The sequence below is a fragment of the Malaclemys terrapin genome, chromosome 1, assembly GCF_027887155.1.
Source record: "Malaclemys terrapin pileata isolate rMalTer1 chromosome 1, rMalTer1.hap1, whole genome shotgun sequence".
In the NCBI taxonomy this organism is placed as follows: domain Eukaryota; kingdom Metazoa; phylum Chordata; order Testudines; family Emydidae; genus Malaclemys; species Malaclemys terrapin.
The window spans coordinates 336147729-336170068 of record NC_071505.1 but is presented as its reverse complement, the minus strand read 5'-3'; the positions used below and the strand labels follow the sequence as shown (position 1 = coordinate 336170068).

Sequence of the window (22340 nt, the reverse complement as noted above, 5' to 3'; positions counted from 1 at the left end):
GGTTTAGGTTGCTGTTGCCATTTTGCTGAAACAAGCCTATATGCAGCTTATAAACGCAAGCAAGTCTCTACCGCAAAACTGTGTTAACAAAAGTTATCCATATACAAATGAGAGGGGTTATCGAGACGTTGATCAGAAACTAAGCTGGCATTGTTTGAGGAAATGAACAATCGGAAACAAAATAAAGGGAAACATAAAAAGAGCAGGAAGGAAGAAAAAAAGAAAACCTGTTGGGTAGATTAGCAGTTCTTGGCTTAAATTTTTCATGAGTACTGTGTATGCAGCCAGCAATCCAGCTGTGGAAGGGTTAAAGGTGACCTGCAAAGGAAAAATATATTGGGCTTGTGCCCTCTTTTGTTTATTTATGTGCAAAGAAGAACAGAAAAGTTTGGTGTGTGTTTCTGTTTTTTTAAATTCTGTTTGTTGATTTACATTAGAAATTCAGGCCGGTTTCTAGTCTGGAAGACTCTATTGCATTTTCTTTTCCTTTCTAAAGAGAAATTCAGTCCCTGTCTAGGCTGGAAGACCCTACAATGGATGGATCGTTGAAGGAGAAGAAACCTATCCACCACCTGAGCAAAAACCAGCTTGTGTATACACTAATTAAAAACGAACCAAGAGAAGTCTTACCTGTCATGTAACATTTGATATCCTGAGCGTTGCTAATAGGGTTGTTGTTTTTGAACATATAAAGGTTGAAAGGCATTATGTTGTTGCTGCTCAGATGTTTCCACATATCATGATCTGGGCTTGTCCATCGCCCAGCTAATACATCATAGTCTCGCCGCCCCATGTGGATGAGCTTAGTGAGGGGGTCGTACAGACCTCCATGGTATCCGATGATGACCTGGAAATTGGGATTGGTGTCCATGTAGATCTCCCCGTATGCTGTGTACAGTATCTGCTTGATCATTAAGCCCGTCCCGCTGAAGACTGCCAGAGGGGTCCCGATGTTATCACAGGCTATGTAGAACTCATCTCCGCTGCTGAGCTCCATTGCAAAGAGGTGGCCTTGGAGATCATAGTAGAGGGAGGTGATCTCGGAACTGGAATGGTTGTACAAATGGGTGACCTTAGTGGGGTTGGTCAGGTCTGCATAGAAGAACTGTAAATGGTGGCCATGGGCAGTTTTGCTAGAAACTCTTCTTCCGAGGCCATCATAGCGATATTTCACGCTCCAGCCGTTCGCTTTATTGTACGTTTTAATGAGCAGGCCTGCTGAGTTGTACTCAAAAATGTCATTCCCCCTTTGTCTCAGGAAGCCATCTTCGTCCATTTTGTACTGCACATCCCCCAATCTCGTAATCCTGTCCCTGAGGTCATACCTTAGTGGGGTGAGACGGGCACTGTTCCCAGGACTCAACAAATGGAGGTTTCCATTGAGGTCATAACTGTAACGCCAGAGCGGTTTGTCATTGATAGACACTGTCTGCAGTTGGCCATCAGCATCGTACTCATAGGAGTACCTTGTTGTGTTTGCATACGGTCCGACCTTCAGTTCCTTCTTCACTACTCTCCCCATGTTGTCATACTGCACAGTCATCCAGTACATGAGCGACCTGAATATTTCATACTGGACCTCCTTCATCCTGCCATAGGCGTCAAAGTGCTTAGTGTGAGTCATGACAGCGGTGGTGATAATCTGATTGATGTCGTAGTAGATGACCCCAAATTTACCAAACTGCTCCGTTTTGCCTGACACATCATCGTATCTGTAAAGATCGATGGGTAACGGTGTCTCGTTGATCACTGCTTGCATGCTGGTCACTCTGAAGCTGTTATCATAATTGTAGTCAAAGCGTGCGTTCACCATGCCTTCCTCGGTGAAGCGGAAAATCTGACGATCAATGAGTGGGCCTATCTGCCTGTATCTGATAGTACAGGTGAACCCTTCATTTTGCAGGTTTATTGTCTTCAACATGCCAGCAGTTTCATCGTAGGTGAAGCCAATCTTAGTGGTGTCATAGAGCATTTCGGCTAGCTTGGACAGCTTGCCATACTTGTAGAGGACACGCCTCCCTGTCCCCAAGTAGAAGGTATGAAGGAGCTGCCCTTCTTCAGTGAAATCCTGAAGGACGGAGGCATTGCCCTCTGGAGGCCGGTAGATGTTCCTGTAGTATCCGATGGACCGGATGGTTTCTAAGGTCTGCCGGGCGACATTAGGCATGGTGACGGATGACAATCGATCATTCTTATCAAACTCAAAGATGTACTGTCTCTGGCTGTGGAGGAGTAGCACCATGGACTAGAATTGGAGGGGAAAATGAATGAATTATTTTCTTAGTTTTAAGGCATGATCATTCTAAATTTTCATTCTAAATCATTCTAAACTATTTCAGGACATGGGTTGTCTAGCCTCCACCTCACAGTGCATACGTGGCCAGCATAATTTAAGTGACCTGCAGACCTCACAGAGGGACTAATATGTGGCCAATTGCCATCTGGACACTTTACTTGGTTGATCCTCTCCTTTCCCCTCCCCTCTGTCCCTGTTTTATACTGTTCAGCGTCAGCTCTTCGTGATGGGATTTCTACCTTATTTGGTGTCTGTACAATACCCAGCACTTAAGACACTGGGGGTGGGCACCAGGAGAAATAATAATTATAACAATAACCTTAAGTAGCGAGAGGTACACACACAGCGAGAGACTCACTTCAGTGTGAGCAGATGTGGTCAGAAGAGAATGAGGAAGGGTAACAGGTACTGGTGTAAGGTTTGGACTAAAGGCACAGAACCAGGGACCCCTTGTTAGGATTGATTCAAAAATACCCCAGCCAACTCTCCCAAGTTCACTTCTCCATTTGCCACCATGGGGCAAACAGCTTGACAAAACCAAACAGGCAACCCCTGTCTGTCTGCCGACAAAAGAAACTCATCTGCTACTAGCCACTTATCGCAAATTTCTTAACCCAGTTCCCTAACTCACTTGCACGTAATGCATATACCGGAATACAGTTTGATGCTTTATCCTCATTTATTATTTATATCATTGTAGAGCCCAAATGCAGGACCTCACTGTCCTAGGTGCTGTACAAACACATAGGCAGATACAATTCCTGCCCTAAAGAGCTCACAGATGGATTAAAAGGAGGATGGATGATATTATGGTTAAATCTCCTACTGATCCCTGCAGCAAAGAGAAAGGCATTTCCCACCACCAAAGAGCATTATATAACCGGCTAGGTGGATTGGTCTCTCTCCTTCCCCACCTGCCCCTGCCACACTTACTTCCTATGGATCTTTGCAGAAGGCAGGATGCTAGACTTTATGGACTGTTGGTTCTACATTGTGTGGAACACCCAAAATAAGTCCCTACCGTACTCTTATCTTATCAGCACTCATGGTATCTGTAACTTGACTAGAATGGAATTTTCTTTACTGGAAGCATTTTATTACATCCAGCTCAGCAAAGGACTATTGCATCTAAATAATCAAAGCTTTGGAGGGTCAAAACACACACAGAGAGGGGTGGGGTTGGGCGAATAATATTGCCCTTTGGGGATACTCGGTGCTAACTTTAGCTGTCATCTGGGCTTAGTTTCTACAGTTATATGCACCTTAAAATAGGTAGATTACATAGATCTGTGTATTAGACTCTAAGGGTCAGATCCTCCATTGGTGTAAATCATTGTCACACCACTGAAGTCAAAGAAGTGAAGTCAATTTATGCCAGCTGAGAATCTATCCCTAAGTTAGCAAACACAGTGAGTAGCCATCAGTAAGGGACAAGAGGACATATACCTTCTCTAAGTAAGTGTAGCTCCATGATTTTCCATCAGCAAAGATCCTGGATATAATTCTGCCAGCCTGATCGTATTCCATCCTTTCTGACATAGTTCCCCTCTGGATCCCTGCAATGTGTCCCCCTGGGGAATAAGTCACATTAACTCCATTCAACCTGCTGCTAGGAGACCAGAGGCTAGGTCTGCCTGCTTGGTCATACAGGATCCGTAGAGTGAACTTGCGATGGTCATCGTAGATTTTTTCTGTTCGTGTCACACGATCAAAGTCGAGGGACAGCAGGTTTCTGTTGTGAACCTAGAGGGCAGACGAAGAAAGAGAATTAGAAAGGCACAAATGGTTTTATGTGGCAAATTATAGCTCCTCCCCCACCAAACACTCCTTTGGATCAATCCCAGTACTACACAGACCTATGCATTAATTGTCTAGGGGAGGGGTTTTCAAAAATATTCACTGTTGGCCTAACTCTGCTTCCACTCAAGTCAACTGGAGTTGTAACTAGTGACTTCAGTGGGTGCATAGTTAGGACAGTGTTGGATGTACCGCAAAACCATCACACATCCTTTGCTCACAAGGGGCCTAGAACTACTGCAGCAGAGATGACGTCAGTCTGCATGAAGATATGCTGATACAACTTTGTTGGGGAAGCTTGCAAGGTGCTTGCCTGAACTGTGCTGGAGTCATCCAAGTCCCTTGCTTTCATGGATGTCAGAGTTCACACATTTAAAAAAGGACATGGTATTGAGTCATTGTGGTTGCAAACGCTGCAAGGAACAGTGTGGACGATTCATCAGGTACAACTCATCTCTGGAGTCAGTCCTGAATCAACTGGTGGTACAGGCTTTCCTATGAAATGTAATATGGAGGCCCTGATCATCTGTAGTCATTAAAGACCTCATGACCCTATTGCCAACAAGAGTGGGGATTGTTAACCCCAATGTCCTGGCCAATCCCACCATGGATAATTATATTTCTGTTGCTTCAATTCCCTTTGCACTTTCAGTTGAAGGCCAGATCATATATATTTCAAAGATAAAAGGAGAAATGTATTTTTGTTCAGAGACCGTATCCCAAAGAACTACAGATAACAACAGATAATACACTACTGTTTAGCTATGTGTGTCTACGAATTTATAAAGCCACATTACTGTTGTATCTAAGCATTGTGCAAAACCAAAAAATACGCACATTGAGAGCTGGATGGTAGGGACAATTTTCCATCCTACTCTGGATAAAATCAGGACTCCTAAATTGAATGAGATGTGGTTCTCAGCCCTGACCTAAGTTTGATCTGGGACTGTTACTTTTCAGTACACTTCTAAATTCCCTGTGGTTCTGTTTTTGGGAGGGAATACAGAGTTAAATAGCTAACAGTAGAGGGAAGAGAAATTATTTTGTCTAGGCAAAAGGAGACAAGATACAGTTTGTCAATCAAAATTTGAAATGCAGGAGTGAGAACTACAGGAAGGCTGTTCCAAACAGTGAGAGAGCGCACAAGCAGGAACAATACTGCATGGCATTAAGCAGAGAAGGCCAGTGCCAGAGAGGACAGAGGAGAAAGAGAACAGAACTATGAAGCAGGCTGGAAATAAGTCTATGGATGGTTCTTAGAAGCAGAAGGGCAGTTTTAAAGTGGATCGTGAAATGCACAGGGTAGAGAAGAGTTGACTGAAGAAGGAAATGATGTAATGGTGCTTTTGTGTGAGAAGGTGGGGGGTGTTCTGCACATGATGGAGTGTGGAGAACTGGGACTCAGGGAGGGCAAAGGAGAGACTCTCAGTAGCTGAGGTGAGAGAAAGTAAAAGGCATGGATGGGCAAAGATGGAACTGAGGCAGGGGTGTGCATGTGCGGGCGGAAGATGAAGATCTACAGATAAAGAAGATATAGGAGGAAGAGGAAGAGAGGGCAGTGTTGACGATAACACCAAGGTGATGGATAACAAAGGTAATGGAGGGTCTGACTTGAGGAAAAGAAAAGGCTAATGTGGAACCAAGGTAGATAATGCTACAATTAAACGTGCAGCAGTGTTGAAAACAGACTGTAAATGGGTAATGGGAGAAATGGGAAATCAGCCAAAAGCCCAGCCTCCGCTTCCCGCAGCTCCCATTGGCCAGGACTGGTGAACCGTGGCCACTGGGAACTGCAGGCAGCTGTGCCCGAGGCAGGACAATGTAAACACTTGCATCCGAAGAAGTGAGGTTCTTACCCACGAAAGCTTATGCTCCCAATACTTCTGTTAGTCTTAAAGATGCCACAGGACCCTCTGTTGCAATGTAAACACTGTCTCGCGGCCCCCCCCAGTGGATTACCCTAACTACCTTGACGGGCCACGTGCGGTCAGTGGGCCGCAGGTTGCCCACCAGTGCCGTAAGTCTTTACACAGGCAACATCCCATTAGCTTCAATGGGAGTTTGCCCAAGTAAGGACCAAATACGGACCTCTAGATCTGGCCCAGTAACAACATGTTATTTCCTTAGATTTATAAATCTAAATCTTGTGCCAACCCTCTGTCCTGTGAGCTTGACCCTGAACGATACTGAATGCTGTGGCGCATCAACGCACTTGACCGTGGGACAGATTTTTAAAGGTATTAAGGTAACGAACTCTTATTTAAATCAATGGGAGTTCGGCACACAACCACCTTTAAAATCTGGTGCCATGTACTTAACCAGAGTCTTCTGGACTGAGATCTAGGTGGGCAGCCCCTAAATTTTAATCCAAAATATACTCTTCCCACCTTTATACGTAATTAAATATCCTCCAGTTAATGTGAGGGACACTAACATAAACCCCAGGCTCGCAGTCCAGAATAGATCAATAAAACAGGTGAGCCTGCTTTGGAATTGCAGTGTCACTCATTACCAGCATTTACTTCTAACCTTCTTTTTGGGCTCCTGTAGCTAAAAATATTGTCAAAATAATGCGCATCAACATCCTCTGGGGCCAGCCTTTGCATGCGAGTTATAAAGCCCTGAAAATGAGGATTCATTATGAAAACGCAGAGGCAACCTTAACTATAAGAGTACAAATGGGCACGTCTGTAATCAGAGCTCCATCCCCAGGGGTTGACTGAACACAGTTGCACAGAGAAAAAATATTGCTTGCATGGAATTCCCATGGCAAATAAGCTGTGGTTATCGGTGTGTCCGAGTCTGGGCTGGTTCTCTGTATAAATATTCTGGGGACGAGGTCAGAATGCTTTAATTGTTCGGTAATGGTTAGTAACATCATCTCCGAGATCTCTGCACTAACGCAGGCTGTGATGGGAGGTAGTGTTGTGACAACTAATGTTTCCGTGGCTGCTATCTTGCAGCCAGCATCCTGGTGAATATGAGACTATTCTCAATGGGTGCTTCCCTGGTTAAATAAATAAAACGGATTAAGCAGACAGCTCTGTAATTGTCAGCCATCCCACGTGCTCCACCGCCAGAGATTATTTTACATCCTTCTTTATTAAAAAGTTCATGCTCGTAAAAAGAAAAAAAAATGAGCTACATTATCAGGAGCAGTGTTCTAGCTAACACTCCAATTTGGGACGGAGCCTGCGCACTGCCTTTTGTTATTGGCAGAGTGGAGTTTGCAGCCAGCCAACCAGCAAGGCCATCAATCTGTTGCGCCGATAGGGCCAATTAGAGCATGGAAGCTTTCATCGAGTCCGTGCAGGATATGTAAAGGTAAAGGTTTGCTGCAAGGGCTGCGACTGATGCAGCAAACAGTCAGGTCAGCAAAGCTGGAACTACGAAGAAGGCTGACAAACACTGTTACACGCAGTGGATCAGTGAAGCTGAAAATTAACACGTGTTAAGGGCCAAATCCTCTCCCCTGTGCAAAGCCTGAATATCCAGGATCCCTGATGGATAGATTCCTTAGCTCTTCCTTCCGCAGGCTTACAGAGGGGTAGATCAACTAGTCTGTGACTACTCTTGCACCATGCAGCCGGCACCCTCAATACGCTGGCTGTTATGGCTTGTGGATCAACATATTATTTATTAATTATGTTTATTATGGTAGCACCAAGGGACCAACTAAGAAGGGGGCTGGACACTGTACAGAGAATCCCTACCCCCAACCGCTTCCATCTAAGCAGATCAGACAAACAACAGGTAGACGACAGGGATGGAACGTACAAAGCAGAGCGATCAATGTGATGGCAGCAAACATGTTAGTGTCACATTTCCCGCCTCCCACCCCCACAACAGATCCACCAGCCACACACTTTCCTCTCCCACTTGTTAGCCTTTCATGAACAAAGGAAGAAAACAGGAGGACGGAAGCAGAGATTTAGGGGGTGTCTATGCATACAGCGCTGCAGCTACAGTAGCCCAGCTGTACCGATGCAGCACGTCTGGTGAAGATGCTCTACGCCGACAGGAGAGAGCATAACAAAAAGAACTAGATAAGTTCCTGGAGGATAGGTCCATCAATGGCTATTAGCCAGGATGGGGAAGACATCGGTGAAAGCTGCTTTGAACCCCAAAAGGCTTTTACACAGCTGCAGGGTTTGCAAGCCTGTCTATCCTTAGAGTACAGCTTGTTTGGTAATTTCATTATGTATTACGTGGAAAAAGAAAATTGGAGCCAACTGATCCACATGCACAAAAGCAGCTTCTGCTGAAGGGGGTTAAGATGCACATGCCCAGCTCCCAGTGACTTCTGCTTGCCAGAATGTTCTCTCTTGGTAATGAAGGAAACTGAACGGTCTGTGGTAATGTTCACGTTGGCGGACGAGGTCAGGGGTGGCTGAGCTTATACAGGCAGAGTGCGTGTTCATTTGAGTGAAGAGTAGAAATGACCCAGGAGTGGCCAGGGGCACACAGCAGGAAAGAGGAGAGGATGAGACGCAAGGAGCAGAACATTTATATTCGGAGACCCTGGGTGTTATTATTTACTGCCTAGCCCAAGTGTGCAGAAATAACTCGAATCCCAGCTCTCAAGTGACATTAACCAACACTTTGAGCATCACTCTCGGAAGGTCTGATCCTGCCAAGGGCTGAGCACTACCCCTTAGCTGCTCAGAGCCCTCGACTCCAGGAGTGGCAGCTCATACGGCGGTGTAGTCAATATTATTATTACAGCTTCATCAGCAATCAGCAACGGAATTACAGGCTTATGGGGGTAGATCTTTAAGAGGCTCTAACTAGCACATAAAATACATTGTCCTGTGCACAGCTGTGTTTTCCAAACATGTCATTTACAAGCATAGAAACTCTGTGCCCCCCCGAAAGGGAGAACAAGAGTTAGAAGATGGGCTTTTGGTGTGCGTGGCATTCTCCGTAGGTACACAAATGCACATTCCCAGCATCCCACAGACTCAGCTCCTCAGTGCAGTCAGCAAAGTGGCAAATTTAAGGAAATAGGAAGATTTTCAGAGACTGCATGTTGAATGAACAATGAGGTTTACAAATTGCCCTTCCTCAGACTTATGTTCAATCCAAGTGACTAGTGCAACTGGAAAGACATGTGCAGCTTTGTGCACCTGCGTTCTCATCTGTGCACTTAACGTGCCCGTTATGTATGGTTTGGATGTGTGGCATTTCCCATAATACACAGGACCTGCAGGGGAACTTGCAGTGCTATCCATGACAGCTCAGTCAGGACACAGGGAGATATAACAAAGGCTGTCTCAGCTAGGGATACAGATAGAACTACAGGGTCTGTCCATCCTCCAGGCTCAATAAAAAATCCCCATTATATTCATTGCAACTGGGTCCTGCCCCTCTCTACCACGAGACTGAGTATGTCTGAAAGATAAAATCAAGTGTCGCCCCCGCTGCCTGTTGCTCACCCTCAGCCTGCGTCCAAAGACGGTAACCTGCCCTCTAGCTTGCTCCTTCCGCTGCCTCCACTCAACCAGATTGAGGCCATTGTCGATAGGCAGGGTCACGTTCCTCTTCCCCACCGTCGGGTTCACGGTGCCAGCCAGCAGGTGGGGCTCAGTCTGCAGTGCTACTTCCATGCCGTTAGCAAGCATCAGCCTGAGAGAGCCATCGGCGCCGATGTAGTAGCTGTTTCGGACTTGATCTGGAGAAAGGTAAGAGATGGGCTCAAGCCAGTGATTGAGGACAGAAACCCATATTTAATTATTTTCCTTACCTGAGTTCTTGCCAAGCGTTCTGATGACTTTTAACACTCACCTTTACCGTTCACCGTGAATGTCTGTTTGGGAATTGTCCATTTCTCTTTCAAGTCTAGAGAAAGTTTCACTTTCTGGACTGCACACACTTGCACAAAAACTGTTATGCGGGTTAAACAAGACTACAGGGGAATAATGTGTAATACTCTGTCATAGTATGTGTGTTCAGGTCTCCCTGTAGGGGCTGGCCGCAGCAAGGATAAAAGCCCGCTACTCTCTTAGCTGACAGAGTTACTCCTTTAGCTCACATAGTGGGCGGGTGGGGTTTTGCTGCTGAAGGTCCTGAATTCTATCCCTTCTGAAGCTCATGTGTGTCCACTGTTCGTAATTTTACATCCTAAACAAATCCTGAAACATCTGTCTCTATATCTGTACATAGATATGTCATTCTTGAAAATATGTCTGTTTATATTAAGTCTTGTAACCTCCTTTGGTGGAGACCAGGTTCTGCAAGTGGAGCCACCTGCTCTCCTCAGCCTTGTTCCTCCACCTCAAGGATTCTCACTGTAACTCAGCGCTAACTGCTTTCCCAATGACGTGCTCCTGGCTACCCTGAAAGAGGATTCTGAGGGACCAACAGTTGCTGTGGGAGCTGTGGGTCAGGCGAGTGCATAAGCACAGGGCTTCCATATGGCCTCCAGTGGATCCTGAAAGGGATCTTAGCAGTTCTACAGATTTCACGACTCAAATCCCATCAGTTCAGAAGTGGAGGGGAAGGGCAATATTCCTGCTTTCCCTCCCCAGGCTCCCCCAGGAGAAAACCAGGCAGAACCTCCATCAGTCAAAATTCACAATTTCCAAGCATCTAGCGGAGAAGCCTTTGGGCTCCACTCAGTGGGAAAGGGTTGTTCAAAACCCATTATGCAGTGCATGCCAGCTCTGCAGCTCCTTCGAAGGCTGGGGAATGCTACCATCTCTGTCTCCCTGGCTGCTGTAAATACCTAATTGTGAATACAAAAATCCCTTTAAAAATTCATGAAAACTGTTTTTCCATTTTGAAGCAAGTTACATTTGTTCACTAGCTGCTCTCCTGCTGCTCGAGGGGAAATCAGGTCAGAGCAAAATTATCATCTCTCCTCAGGCGAGGATATATTGGCAAATGGCACGACTGGATACAATTAGGAGAGGAAGCCTAAAGCTGGCTGGTCTCTTTCATTATGGGCCTGATCCAATGCCCTCTGTAGCCAAATGGAGTTTTCCAATGATCTCAGCTGGACCAGATAAGCCAAACGCATGCAGATAACTAAGCGACAGACTGACACTATTACTGCACTGATACTGGAATTTACCAGTGCGTATCCAAGTACTGCAGTGATCCAGGACTGCAGCTCCAAAGCCCTTTGAATATCTAAATGGCATAGTTAAAGCCAACAGGAGTCTTTCCATTGACCTTCAACAGGCTCTGGATCCGACCCGTAGACACCAACGCCTTGAGACCCCAGGGGCACTGGAGAGGTAGACTGGCCAGGGCTCCCTGATTCTCAGCTGCCCAGACTTGGCATAAGAGCTGCAGCATAGCAAATTTAACTTATGCCAGTGGAGAATCAGGCATAGCAGAGACTCACTCTGCTCCTCTGCCCTCCTCACATCCGACATCCCCCCTCCTCCTCACCAGGATGGGGGGGTTCTGGTGCAGGAAGTGGTAGAGCTGCCTCTGGCAGCTTTACGCTGCACAGATGGGGACGCCGTCCATGGGAATCTCAGGACACTGTATGTTCGCCCTGCACCACATTAGCAGCGTCCACTGGTGCATCCAACCCCAAGAGCATGGTCTTCAGCAGCACACAGTCCGGGGAAGAAAACTCTGGACCTTCTACCTCCACCATTTACCCTGACGGAGACTCTCCCCTAGAGCTAGCAAGAGGGCTTTTCCCTGGAGCTCTGTGAAATCCAGCTGTCTGTGTGAGCAGGGCTTTACGTCAGCCTCAGTGTGGGTTTTGGTTCTGCTCAGTGTCACACTGAGTCCTGCATCAAACCGTGTATCAGCCCAGTTTTGCGTTTGGTTCAGCCCGAGTCTGCTCAGAGCTCAGTCCGGGTTTCTTGAAAGGTTTAAAGCCAGTTTGGGGCTCATCATGAAGCTCTGCACCAATCAACTATGCCAGAGCTCATGCTAAGAGTTCTGTCAGTACCTTACGTTCTCTGCTGAACAACCACTGAGAGGGAGAGACAGTCTTAAAACCCCCAGAGCCACTATCGTGGAGTGGCACACGCAAGACAGTAAACTGCTGCTGCTCCTCAGCCATGCGCTGGTTGATCTGCACACGGCAGACTCCAGAAACCTCTGTTCGGCCACCCCTGTGCTGCTCCCTCTATCACTGTCCCGCTGCCTTGGAACGTGTGGTTCCCCCTCCGTGCACTAGCTGTTTTGGAATTTTTTGTGCTCTCTACCTGGGAGACCCCTAGGCTGAAGGCGTAACACCACCTCTACCATATCATCTCACTCCACGCTCTGAGTTAGCTGAGTGTGTTAGGCATCTGGCAGGCTAATGCGCTTGGTTTATGGGCAGGGCCAGCTCCAGGGTTTTGGCTGCCCCAAGCAGCCAAACAAACAAACAGAAAAAAGCCGCGATCGCGATCTGCGGCGGCAATTCGGCGGAAGATCCTTTGCTCCGAGCAGGAGTGAGGGATCATCCGCCGAATTGCCGCCAAACAGCTGGACGTGCCGCCCCTCTCCTAAGTGGCCACCCCAAGCACCTGCTTGGTAAGCTGGGGCCTGGAGCCGGCCCAGTTTATGGGCCAACATGCAGTAGGGTGACCAGGTGTCCCGATTTTATAGGGACAGTCCCGATTTTTGGGTCCTTTTCTTATATAGGCTCCTATTACCCCCCCACCCGCTGTCCCGATTTTTCACACGTGCTGTCTGGTCACCCTAACATGCAGACTAGTTCTCTCTAACAATTTCTTCCTGAAGCCTCTTTTCTGTCCCCTGGCAGAAAGTCAGTTCTGGCTGAGCAAGGGAAAAGTATTGTTGCATCTTTTAAAGTAGGCTGCCCAACTGTGCCCTGGCCTAGACTTGCTCTGTAGGTGGTCCTTGCAAACATGGCTAATTGGGATTTGTTCCTGATGGGACTGCACACACCTTTCAGACTCTGCAAGAAAGCTAATGTACCAGAAAGTTCACTTCATGTGGGAAAAGCTCATTTCCCCGCTCAATCCGTTCTGTGAACTAAAAACACCGTCTGTCATTTCAAACTATTAAAAATGGCCTGTTGTCCTGCCTTGTCCTGTGTTGTTGGGGGATGCCACAATGAGATTTATTGGGCAATTTATTGGCCTTTGGCTCGGGAGGCATAAATCACATCGCAGTCAATTATCTCACTAAAGAGCCCCCAACAGCGGGTTCTATTGCTTAATTAGGCTCCTGAGGTGAAGCCAACCTCACGTCTGAGTATTTGCCAGACATCTTAATGCGTGGATTTTTGGCCAGGCTACTTAGGGTTCCAGTTGGTGTGTGTTCTGTAGTGCACAAGGAAAAATCGCGGCACACCAGCTATGCCCTAGGGCAATGTAAGGTACATCCTGACAAGGCCAGGGCCCCAGACTGCTTTCTCAGTGGCCAGGGAAGGTGCTCACAGACATAGGAAGCAGTTTCCTATGCAGGAGATTACCTTTAACTATAGAAAAAAAGAGGAAATTAACCACCCAGGGATCTGGTTTTTAAGGAACCAGCATAAATGTGACTCCTGGGCTGACTGGGTCTGACGGAGACATTTCTTTCCATACAAAGGTGAAAACTGGTATTTGACCACAAGCATCTTCATTGGGCACAGGGCAGGAGTTAGCAGAGAAGGGGTGAGACAGAGCCTGCTGGCCCTTCACCCGAGGGACCGAGACTGAGCACAGCCCGAACCCCAGGGAGCAGGGCTAAGCTTCAGATTCTCAGCCCTAAGAAAACTCTTGCCATCTACAAGCATTTCTGGAGTGTAACTTCTGCTCCCACCACAGTGCCCCACCTCAGCCTTCCTTCTACTCTCTCTACTCTCTTGCCTTCCCACCTCTTTCTTCCCCCTCCTACTTCCCTAACCTTCCCCCTCCCTACCTGTCCCTCCGGGCAAAGTCAGCAGAGCTGTGCCGATTTACCCCAGCTGCGGATCTGGCCCAACACATGCAGCAATGACTGTGCTAACTTACCGCCTTGCACACATCCCCTCACCACTCACTCCTCCTTCCTGCTGCCCCCCTCCACGTCTTGCCCAGACACTTGGGGGCAGGGACTGTGTACTGGTCGTTTCCCTGGAGGGTGCTCAGTGCACACTGCACAAAGAATGACCATCCCCAATACGCAACTTCCTTAATTGAAACCTACTCTGGTGGGGGACACAGTGACTCTTTAAGCGGGAAGCCATTAAAATAGTGAAGTAACAGGGTCTACCGGAGGAGCAGTCAGGTTTAGCTAGCCCGTGGGTTTGAATAATGATGGTAATGACGAGGGAGTATAGCATTGTACAGCTAAGCAACCAACTGAGAACCAAGTGGAAAACAGCTGCAAAACTGACAGCGAGCCCTGTCATGTTTCCTATTGCTTTGGTAAGTGGGTGCGAGTGGGAGTGCACCAGCATGTTGCAGGGCGCTGGGTGGAAGGTTTTTCTGGTGCTAGGATAATTAAGATGTCTGTTTCCTGCTGTGTAATCCTTGGCGTGCAGTTGAACGTGGGGTAGGGGCAGTCGCCGGGCTCACCTTGCAGGAGGGTGTAGAAGGCGCCTGATGCTGACAGATTGGTTGTTATGGTAACGTCGTCCTTGCTGGAGGTTTCTACCTGGACGTGCACTGAGCTGTCGGTATCGCTGCGGAAGCTGCTGACTTGGCCTGTGGGGAAGGTGACGTTGGTCAGGCGGCCAAAGCTGTCGTACCTGAAAAGGAGGACGGAGTGTGATCAGTACCATGAACAGAGGAGGGGGATCTACGTGCTGCTCTACGAAGAACAGGCCAGATCCTGAAGCCCTTACACAGATTCTACTGCGGCAAAGCTCCTGCCGATTTACCTGGCTCCCAGGACCCCCACTGACTCCACTGGGAGTTTTGCTTGCATTAAAGGGGTGCAGGTTTGGCTCAATAACTCAATAAGTAGCATGACAAAGAGGGACCACACACCACCAGCCCCTTCCATCATGACATTGCCCAAGTAGATCCCTCTGCCAGAACATGAGCTAAAAGCAGGGAGGTAGCAAGGGGACTATACCCCAAGGAGAAGAGCTTCCTAAAGCAGGATTTTCCCAAGTGTAAGCTGGGAGTAGAGAGCAATGGGAAACGAAAGTGGCACAATTCCCTCGAGCTCTTGGGCCCACTGAGGAGATACTACAGCGATGGGGTCATGGAAGCAGACAGGGAAAAGAAGGAGTAAGAATCCTGCCCCGCCCCCCACAGCAAAAATAACCAATGATAAATGGGGCTTAAGCCATCCCACCACGGCCCACTAAAGCATGACGGCAACTAGAGAATATAATGACACAACGTCCCCCACCCTCAAAGATCCAAAACCAGGGAAAAGTGTCCTAGCAGCACTATCCACTACAGCAGAAGCCTGAGAGAGGCCATGGAGTTGTTGCTAAGGCCATGCCCATCACCATGATATTTGAGCCCCTAACAATGACAGAACAAATCGCTCACCCCCAAATGTGTCTTCCCCTGCTACTTCACACTGGCAGGCCCAAATTCACGTATGTTCCATGGGACACCAAACATGAATGGGCCAAATTCGACCCCGGGGCAAGTGGCTGCCATTTCACTGAAGTCAGTGGGGTGGTGGATGCTTACACCTAAGGGATGGAGTTGGCCCCTCATCTTTAAGGATGGGATTATTTTTAACCAACTTAAATATTTAAAATAAATAAAAGTGAGCAAAAGTGGTAACTGGCCATCTTCTCTACATTCTGGGCCTCAGACAGGGGTCTCTGGAGTCAAGGTCTAAGTACATTATGGTCTTCCCATCCCCTGGGTGACAAGGAGAGTCTGGCCCACAGTCATGTCACACTCTCAGTCATGGAATTATTCACACTTGGAGAGCTGGGCACAATGCCCTGGTAATTAATTACCTTGTTGTGAAAAGAGAGGGGAAAAGAGAATAAATTCAGGACAGTTTTTGTGAGTTTGGCATAGACCAGTTAAGCCTTTCCCGAGTGACTTTAGGAGCACAGGATTTGGTCTGCATTGCTTTTTTTTTAAAGCTGGAAGTCAAACAAAGTGCTCTGAATACAGAGTAACTTTCTTTGCTCATTAGTTGTTGGTTTGTCTGCGCTGCGACGGGAACTCAAGTGTTTTGGTTGCTAAGTGTCACTGTACCTCCTGTAAGGACATTTGTGAGTCTCCTACTTGAAAACATTATGTAACTTCATACATCAGCTGAGTCCCAGCAGACATCCTTACGCCACCTGCAGCGGCAGTGAACAAGGGACATTATTTAGTGTCTTTGTCCCATGGAGGAAGCGCATCACTGATCACTGTCCCCAATGGTGTGTTACATAACAGCACAAGCGCTTTTTATATTGACACCAGTATTTACACAGAGTGCCACCCTAAGAGTAGCGATGAGCTCAGATCCACTCCCGCCGCTCTGCCACCCAAACTTCTGTCTCTGAACCCCATAGTTCAGACCTGGAGCATTAACAACCTCAGGGCAAGGATGGTGCTAAAGAGTCAAGTCACATATAAAAACATGAGATGTTGGTCTGATACACCCCTGTTCTCCTCTTACTATGGGGCTAGTCAGGAGTAACCTCACTGAAGTCTAAGGGGTTGTTACTGGCTGCTATTTCACCCAAGTCCTAAGAGCACTATGATTGATCATAAGTGAACGAGTAATGGTCTCAAGTTGCAGTGCGGGAGGTTTAGGTTGGATATTAGGAAAAACTTTTTCATTAGGAGGGTGGTGAAGCACTGGAATGGGTTACCTAGGGAGGTGGTGGAATCTCCTTTCTTAGAGGTTTTTAAGGTCAGGCTTGACAAAGCCCTGGCTGGGATGATTTAGTTGGGAATTGGTCCTGCTTTGAGCAGGGGGTTGGACTAGATGACCTCCTGAGGTCCCTTCCAACCCTGATATTCTATGATTCTATGAATGACAATCAGCCCCATGCAGAGAGCCAGCAAAAGTCCCATACACCACAAGTGCCACTTACACATTCAAAATAAACCTCACAAAGCCTTTCAGCCCCAGTTTACTTCCCAGCTCCCCACAAACAGCCCTCCAGACAACAGCCTTCCTACCAGCACCCTCACTAAGACCTTGCCTACTCTTGGCTACACAGGTAGCGGCGTGTAACACATGCCGCAGTGAAAAGCAAGCTGCGTCCACATGCACTGCGGTGTGGAGCTACCCACCGCAGCGGAAGGCCTTTACTCGCTGCTTCCCCCGGGCCGGAGCCTTTCTCCACTTCCGGAGTCTTTCACTGCAGAAATAGCAGTGTAGACAAAAGAGGAGGCCCTATATTTAGCATATGCAATCCGGTCAAGCCAAGCCACTGCGTTCTTATCAACAGTGTTCAAGGCATGAAGACCTCCCGGAAGCGGAGTCATTTTGCAATCCTCAACAACATCTAGGAGGCACTGCATGGGCATGAAGAGAGCCATGCAGGGTATATATCCTAGGCTTTAGACATGTGCCTTGCTGTACACACTGCTATTTATACCTGTGCTAGCTGGGCACGCAGTGTCTGTACTGTACACGCCACTGTAAGTGTAGACCTACCCTAGAGTCACCAGTTTTACACCAAGCTCCCGCCAGCCCCTCAGACACCCATTAGCAATTCCAGACTCCCTCTACTCCCCCATCTATCCAGCACCCTTAGGCACTTTTCAGCACTCAACCAACCACCAGTCACAAGCACCATCCAGTTCCCACCCATCTGCACATCTCAGACACCTGCTAACACTCACCCGTTCATGTACACTAGCAGGCCTCCAGACTCCCTCGCATCTCATCTAGCTCAATGACAGAGGCCAAGTTCTCGGCAGCTACACATCCTAGCCCTGCCGCTGCTTGGGACAGGAGGATTTGGAAGTCTTCAAATAATTTACACATACACAAAGTAGCTCATACATATAGAAATATAGGTATGAGTGTGTGCGTGTGTGTGTGTGTGTGTGAGAGCGAATTTGCATATATGCAAATTTTAGATGTCAAGGCACTTAGATCTTTATACAGGCTTATTATATTTACATCAGAATAAAAAAAACTAAACATAATTTAAATAAAATGTCACACATGCCGCTTACTAAAACACCACAGCTATGGTGGTGAATGTCACCCAACAACCAGGAGAGGAATTTGGGGTTGAGAATTAGAGATAACTTGAAACATCTGCATTTTAAGTATTCTAAATGACTATTCCACCTCCATCCCATCTGCATTAGGAACCGATGTGGGTATGGTACTAGTTTACTCTGGGGGTGATATCTCACCTATTCGCAGCTGTTAAAAGGTCACATCCGACGGAGGGGAATGTGAGAAGGTAGCGCAACTGCACTATTAACATTTTTATTATTATTTTTAATTAGTGGCAGATGAAGTGTAAAAAATTCATGTCCAAACAAAAGCCTTTTAGCACTCGGATGGCAACACAAAAGAAGGCTCAATATAAACGTGAGTTATGACCGACATTCCCATTTGGACACAAAGTACTTTTCTCATGGCACATTTCTTTTCCTCCTTTCTCATTATATATTTTGCTTATGACTGGAGCACTTTGCCCTTTTGTCTTGGATTAGAGTGTATGGTACATACAGGATGCTGTTTATTATAAACCCCAACCCCATGGGTCCCTCTGACTTTAAGGCCTCCGTGTTTCTGAATAGATAATAAGTTTTAACAAGTCAAAGTGAATGACATGGATGTTTCATCTCTTTTCACCTCCGCCTCCACAAAGTCATTTATATGACAGATTCCCAGCTCCGAGAGGAAGGCCAGGTGACTGGCTCTCATGTAGCTGCAGGTGTGTCCTGGTATTTGTAGTAAGATAAATCTCCTCTAGTCAATTCATTTCAAAGCTAAGCTGCATAGACCTGTTTCCACAATCTAAGGATTTAGAGGTGGCCCAGTTTTCATCACAACCTAAGACTTTTTGTGTTCTCCAAATGCTACAAAAGCACCAGAATTAAGGAAATTCTGAAACACGGGAATGAGCACAGCAGCACTCAGAGCAATGAATTCATCACCTGAGAATGCAGCCGCTGCCTCCTATTCAAACCGACTGCAAAGACTCGGCTTTTACAATTACAGTGACAATTATTAGGCCGGCAAAGGAAGCTGTTGCCATCCATCCCCAATTGGAAATTTATTTAGCTAAGGTTCAATGCACAGAATTAAAATGGTATTTGGTACTTACGAGGCCTAATTGTTAGCTTGTAAACATTCAGCGCTTTCATTTATCACATTACTGTCGTATAGAAGCGTGATCCCTGGGAATCAAAGCAGGGTCACAAGTACTGTCTATTCAGAAAGTCAACTTGTTCCAGGATTCCCGAGGCTTCCTCATCTTAGATTTTTCACATTTCATCAGCCTTTTGCAACTAGCAGTCAAATAGGTTGGAAAAATAAACCACACTAATGTTACATTTAGTGCTAAAGACTCTGAATGCACCTCACAAACTATATTTTGTGTGTGTTTATACACTCCACAAAGTCTAGCCTCTTCACAACTTTCCAAACGTATTTAACAAAGTTTTAAATATATAAAAACTCTATTGAACTACCCATATGTTTTACATACATGCAAGCTAACCTGCTCCTTAAAAACAGCCTGCACACAAAATCAATATATTCCACCCTATTATTAGTAGTACATGCCAGCTCACCAAATGGCCAACAGAAAAGAGGAGCCAAAATATATATATTACTCATTGAATGTTAAAATCATGCAGGCTTCAAACAATAAACAACTTTGCTGTGTTTGAACTGTGGGCTCTCACTATTCTTAGGACATTAACAACTCCCTATATTTAATCCTGAGGGAATTCTGCACCAAAAAAAAAAAAAAAAATCTACACCAAAAAAATAAAAATTCTGTGTGCAATATTTTAAAATTCTGTACATTTTATTTGTCAATAAGTAAATGTGGAGGCTCCAGGATGGCAGTGGGGGTCACAGGTCACCTGCACAGAGATGGGAGATCACCCTGTAGCCCACACCCCGGGACAGGGACTCAGCAGTGAGACTGCACCTGACCCTGACACAGCACAAGGGTCCCAGGGCCCTGTCCCTTCATGCCAGGCTAGGGTTGCCAACTTTCTAATTGCACAAAACTGAACACGCTTGCCCCGCCCCCTTTGGTAGGGGGTTGGGTGGATGGGGGGAGCAATTCCCCGTACAATGATCCCTCCCCCCACAGTTGAGGAGTGATGGGGGCAGGATGTGGGCGGGGGGAGGGAGTATGGAGCTTCCTGCAGCCGGAGTAAGTTTCTGGGAATGGGTCTGACCCAGTGATGGCCTCCGCTGCTCCTTCCAGGGGAAAAGGATCTCCTGTCCTCTCTGCCACCAGCCCAGCAGGGACTAGCTGCTGAGCCAGTGCAGGATATGAGCCACTGGCTGAGGGATCCCAAGCCCTGCCCCCCTGCAGTGATTTACCTCTCTGCTGGCTGATCTGGGGACCTGAAACGACATGCTCACACTGTTGGGGAGAGTCAAGTGACTGCGTTTGCGACTTCCCTTTGCTTCCCCATCAGAAAGTCATTTTTTTGCAGGAAAGCAAAGAAATCTGTGGGGGACATGAATTCTGCACGTGCAGAGTGGTGCAGAATTCCCCAGGAATATATATTTTAGTACCAGGTACCCAGAACTGCTGTCCCTGTGGCACAGAACATGTCCACAGAACTTATTCTGGCGCACAGGAGAAGTGTTATATATCTCTATAATTATCTAGAATTTTACTATAACTTCTCACAAAACGACTTAGTTTGTTTATCATTAATGGTGCCACACGCAATTCAAAACTAGACACACAATTATACACATCACAAAACCAAACATTAAACAAATAAGGAAATCACAAGAGGTTAACAGAAAGCAATTATAACTTCAACCTTGGCTCCAAACTCATTCACATTAATATATGGAAGCATTTCCACTTTCCAACATGCAAACAACCTTAACTCTGCCCCTGTGAATGGAAAAAAACCTACCCACAACTAGAAAGTTACTGTTGTTATTAATGAGTTGTGGCTTTTGCTAATTCACGGAGGGTGAAGTTCACTCCTGGGCAGAGGGCCAGCACACAGCCCTATTGTGCATTTCATCCAACATGCTTTTGTAAGCTGCTCTTTAGGGAGTGTGTGAGGCTTGGCAACTTTTAGTCCTTTATGAGACATCATCTCCATACAACGTAAAGGCCAAAAACTCAGCTGATGTAAATGGGCATATTTCCATTAACTTCAATCTGAAGATCTGGTTCAAGAACACTTTTCCCCCTGTCTGTGAGTCACCTCTTGTAGGTGAGCAGCATAAACGGGTTTGGGGTTTCTGGGCAATTTGATCCTAAGCATTAATTGCAGTGATGTGTAAACACCTATGTTTGCACCTGAAGAAGTGACCTTGAGAACTAATTGAGCAGACAAAAGACTTGAACTAAAAAGCCTTATATTGGCTAAATAATGCATGAAAGGGTTGACTTAGGCTCTGGGGGAAATTAAATTATTTAGCATACAGTGATACCATCACAATGAGCTAATCAAGATAATTACTACAGTCCTGACTTTATAAAAATGTTTTTTAACAAGGCTCTGGTTTCTGAAAAAAATGACTAATAAGCTATGTCCAGATTGGTAGCAATTCTTTCAGGTCAAGCTAAAGAAAACCCAACAAACTATACAGCATCCCTTCTCTCTGGCTTAAGGAGATGGACGACGAGAGATTTTTAGCCTGATGCAGTTGCCGGGACTTGCTTCCTTTCCCATCGATTATTACTGATGAAGGTTCAGCGTGAAGGTGAGTATTTAATGCAGTTGCTTGGCAATCAGAGTCACAATAAACTTCAAAGGGGCATAGGCCTTTTTGCTGCACTGGAGTGAGTTTCTCTCTCAAAGAAGAGAAGGGTGAAAAACAGACTAACCTCCTGCTAAGTCCCATCCCAAGGGTTATGGAGCAGCTCTGTAGTCCCTGAGTACAGTAGTCCGCACAGCTCCTCTCCCCTTGCTGTGTGGGGAGGAACAGCCAGTCGTTCAGTGCTGCAGCAGACCTCCCCCTCCCCAGTCTGAGTCGGGATCTGCTGGGAGTCCCTGGGGAGCTGGATTCCATGGCGTGCTCCAGACCGACCTCCAATGCTAGATCCCCACAACCTGCCTCCTGCTCCACACACTAGTGCTGCACCAACTCAGCTGTGTCTTGGGCACGTTGTGGCATAAGAGCCATGATTTACCCCAATATTAGCAACAGGTACAGGGAGAAAACTACTTGCAATCAAATGCATGGTGAGTGGCTGGAAGTGTTCAATACAGCCATACCCTCTCTCACCATTGATCTTTGCACCTGAGTCAAAGGT

The 22340-nt window shown here is 46.7% G+C and overlaps 1 protein-coding gene across 3 annotated transcripts in view; it reads right to left on the bottom strand.

The window, feature by feature from the left end:
- Positions 1 to 22340, bottom strand: part of TENM4 (teneurin transmembrane protein 4) — a 752323-nt gene that overhangs the window by 15800 nt on the left and 714183 nt on the right. For all 3 annotated transcript variants that reach the window (XM_054015769.1, XM_054015770.1, XM_054015771.1), the window contains 4 exons: positions 14554 to 14726; positions 9529 to 9764; positions 3743 to 4039; positions 631 to 2245 (listed from right to left, as the gene is read on the bottom strand). In XM_054015769.1, the coding sequence (XP_053871744.1) occupies positions 631 to 2245; positions 3743 to 4039; positions 9529 to 9764; positions 14554 to 14726 (2321 nt within the window). The remainder of the gene's footprint in view (positions 1 to 630; positions 2246 to 3742; positions 4040 to 9528; positions 9765 to 14553; positions 14727 to 22340) is intronic.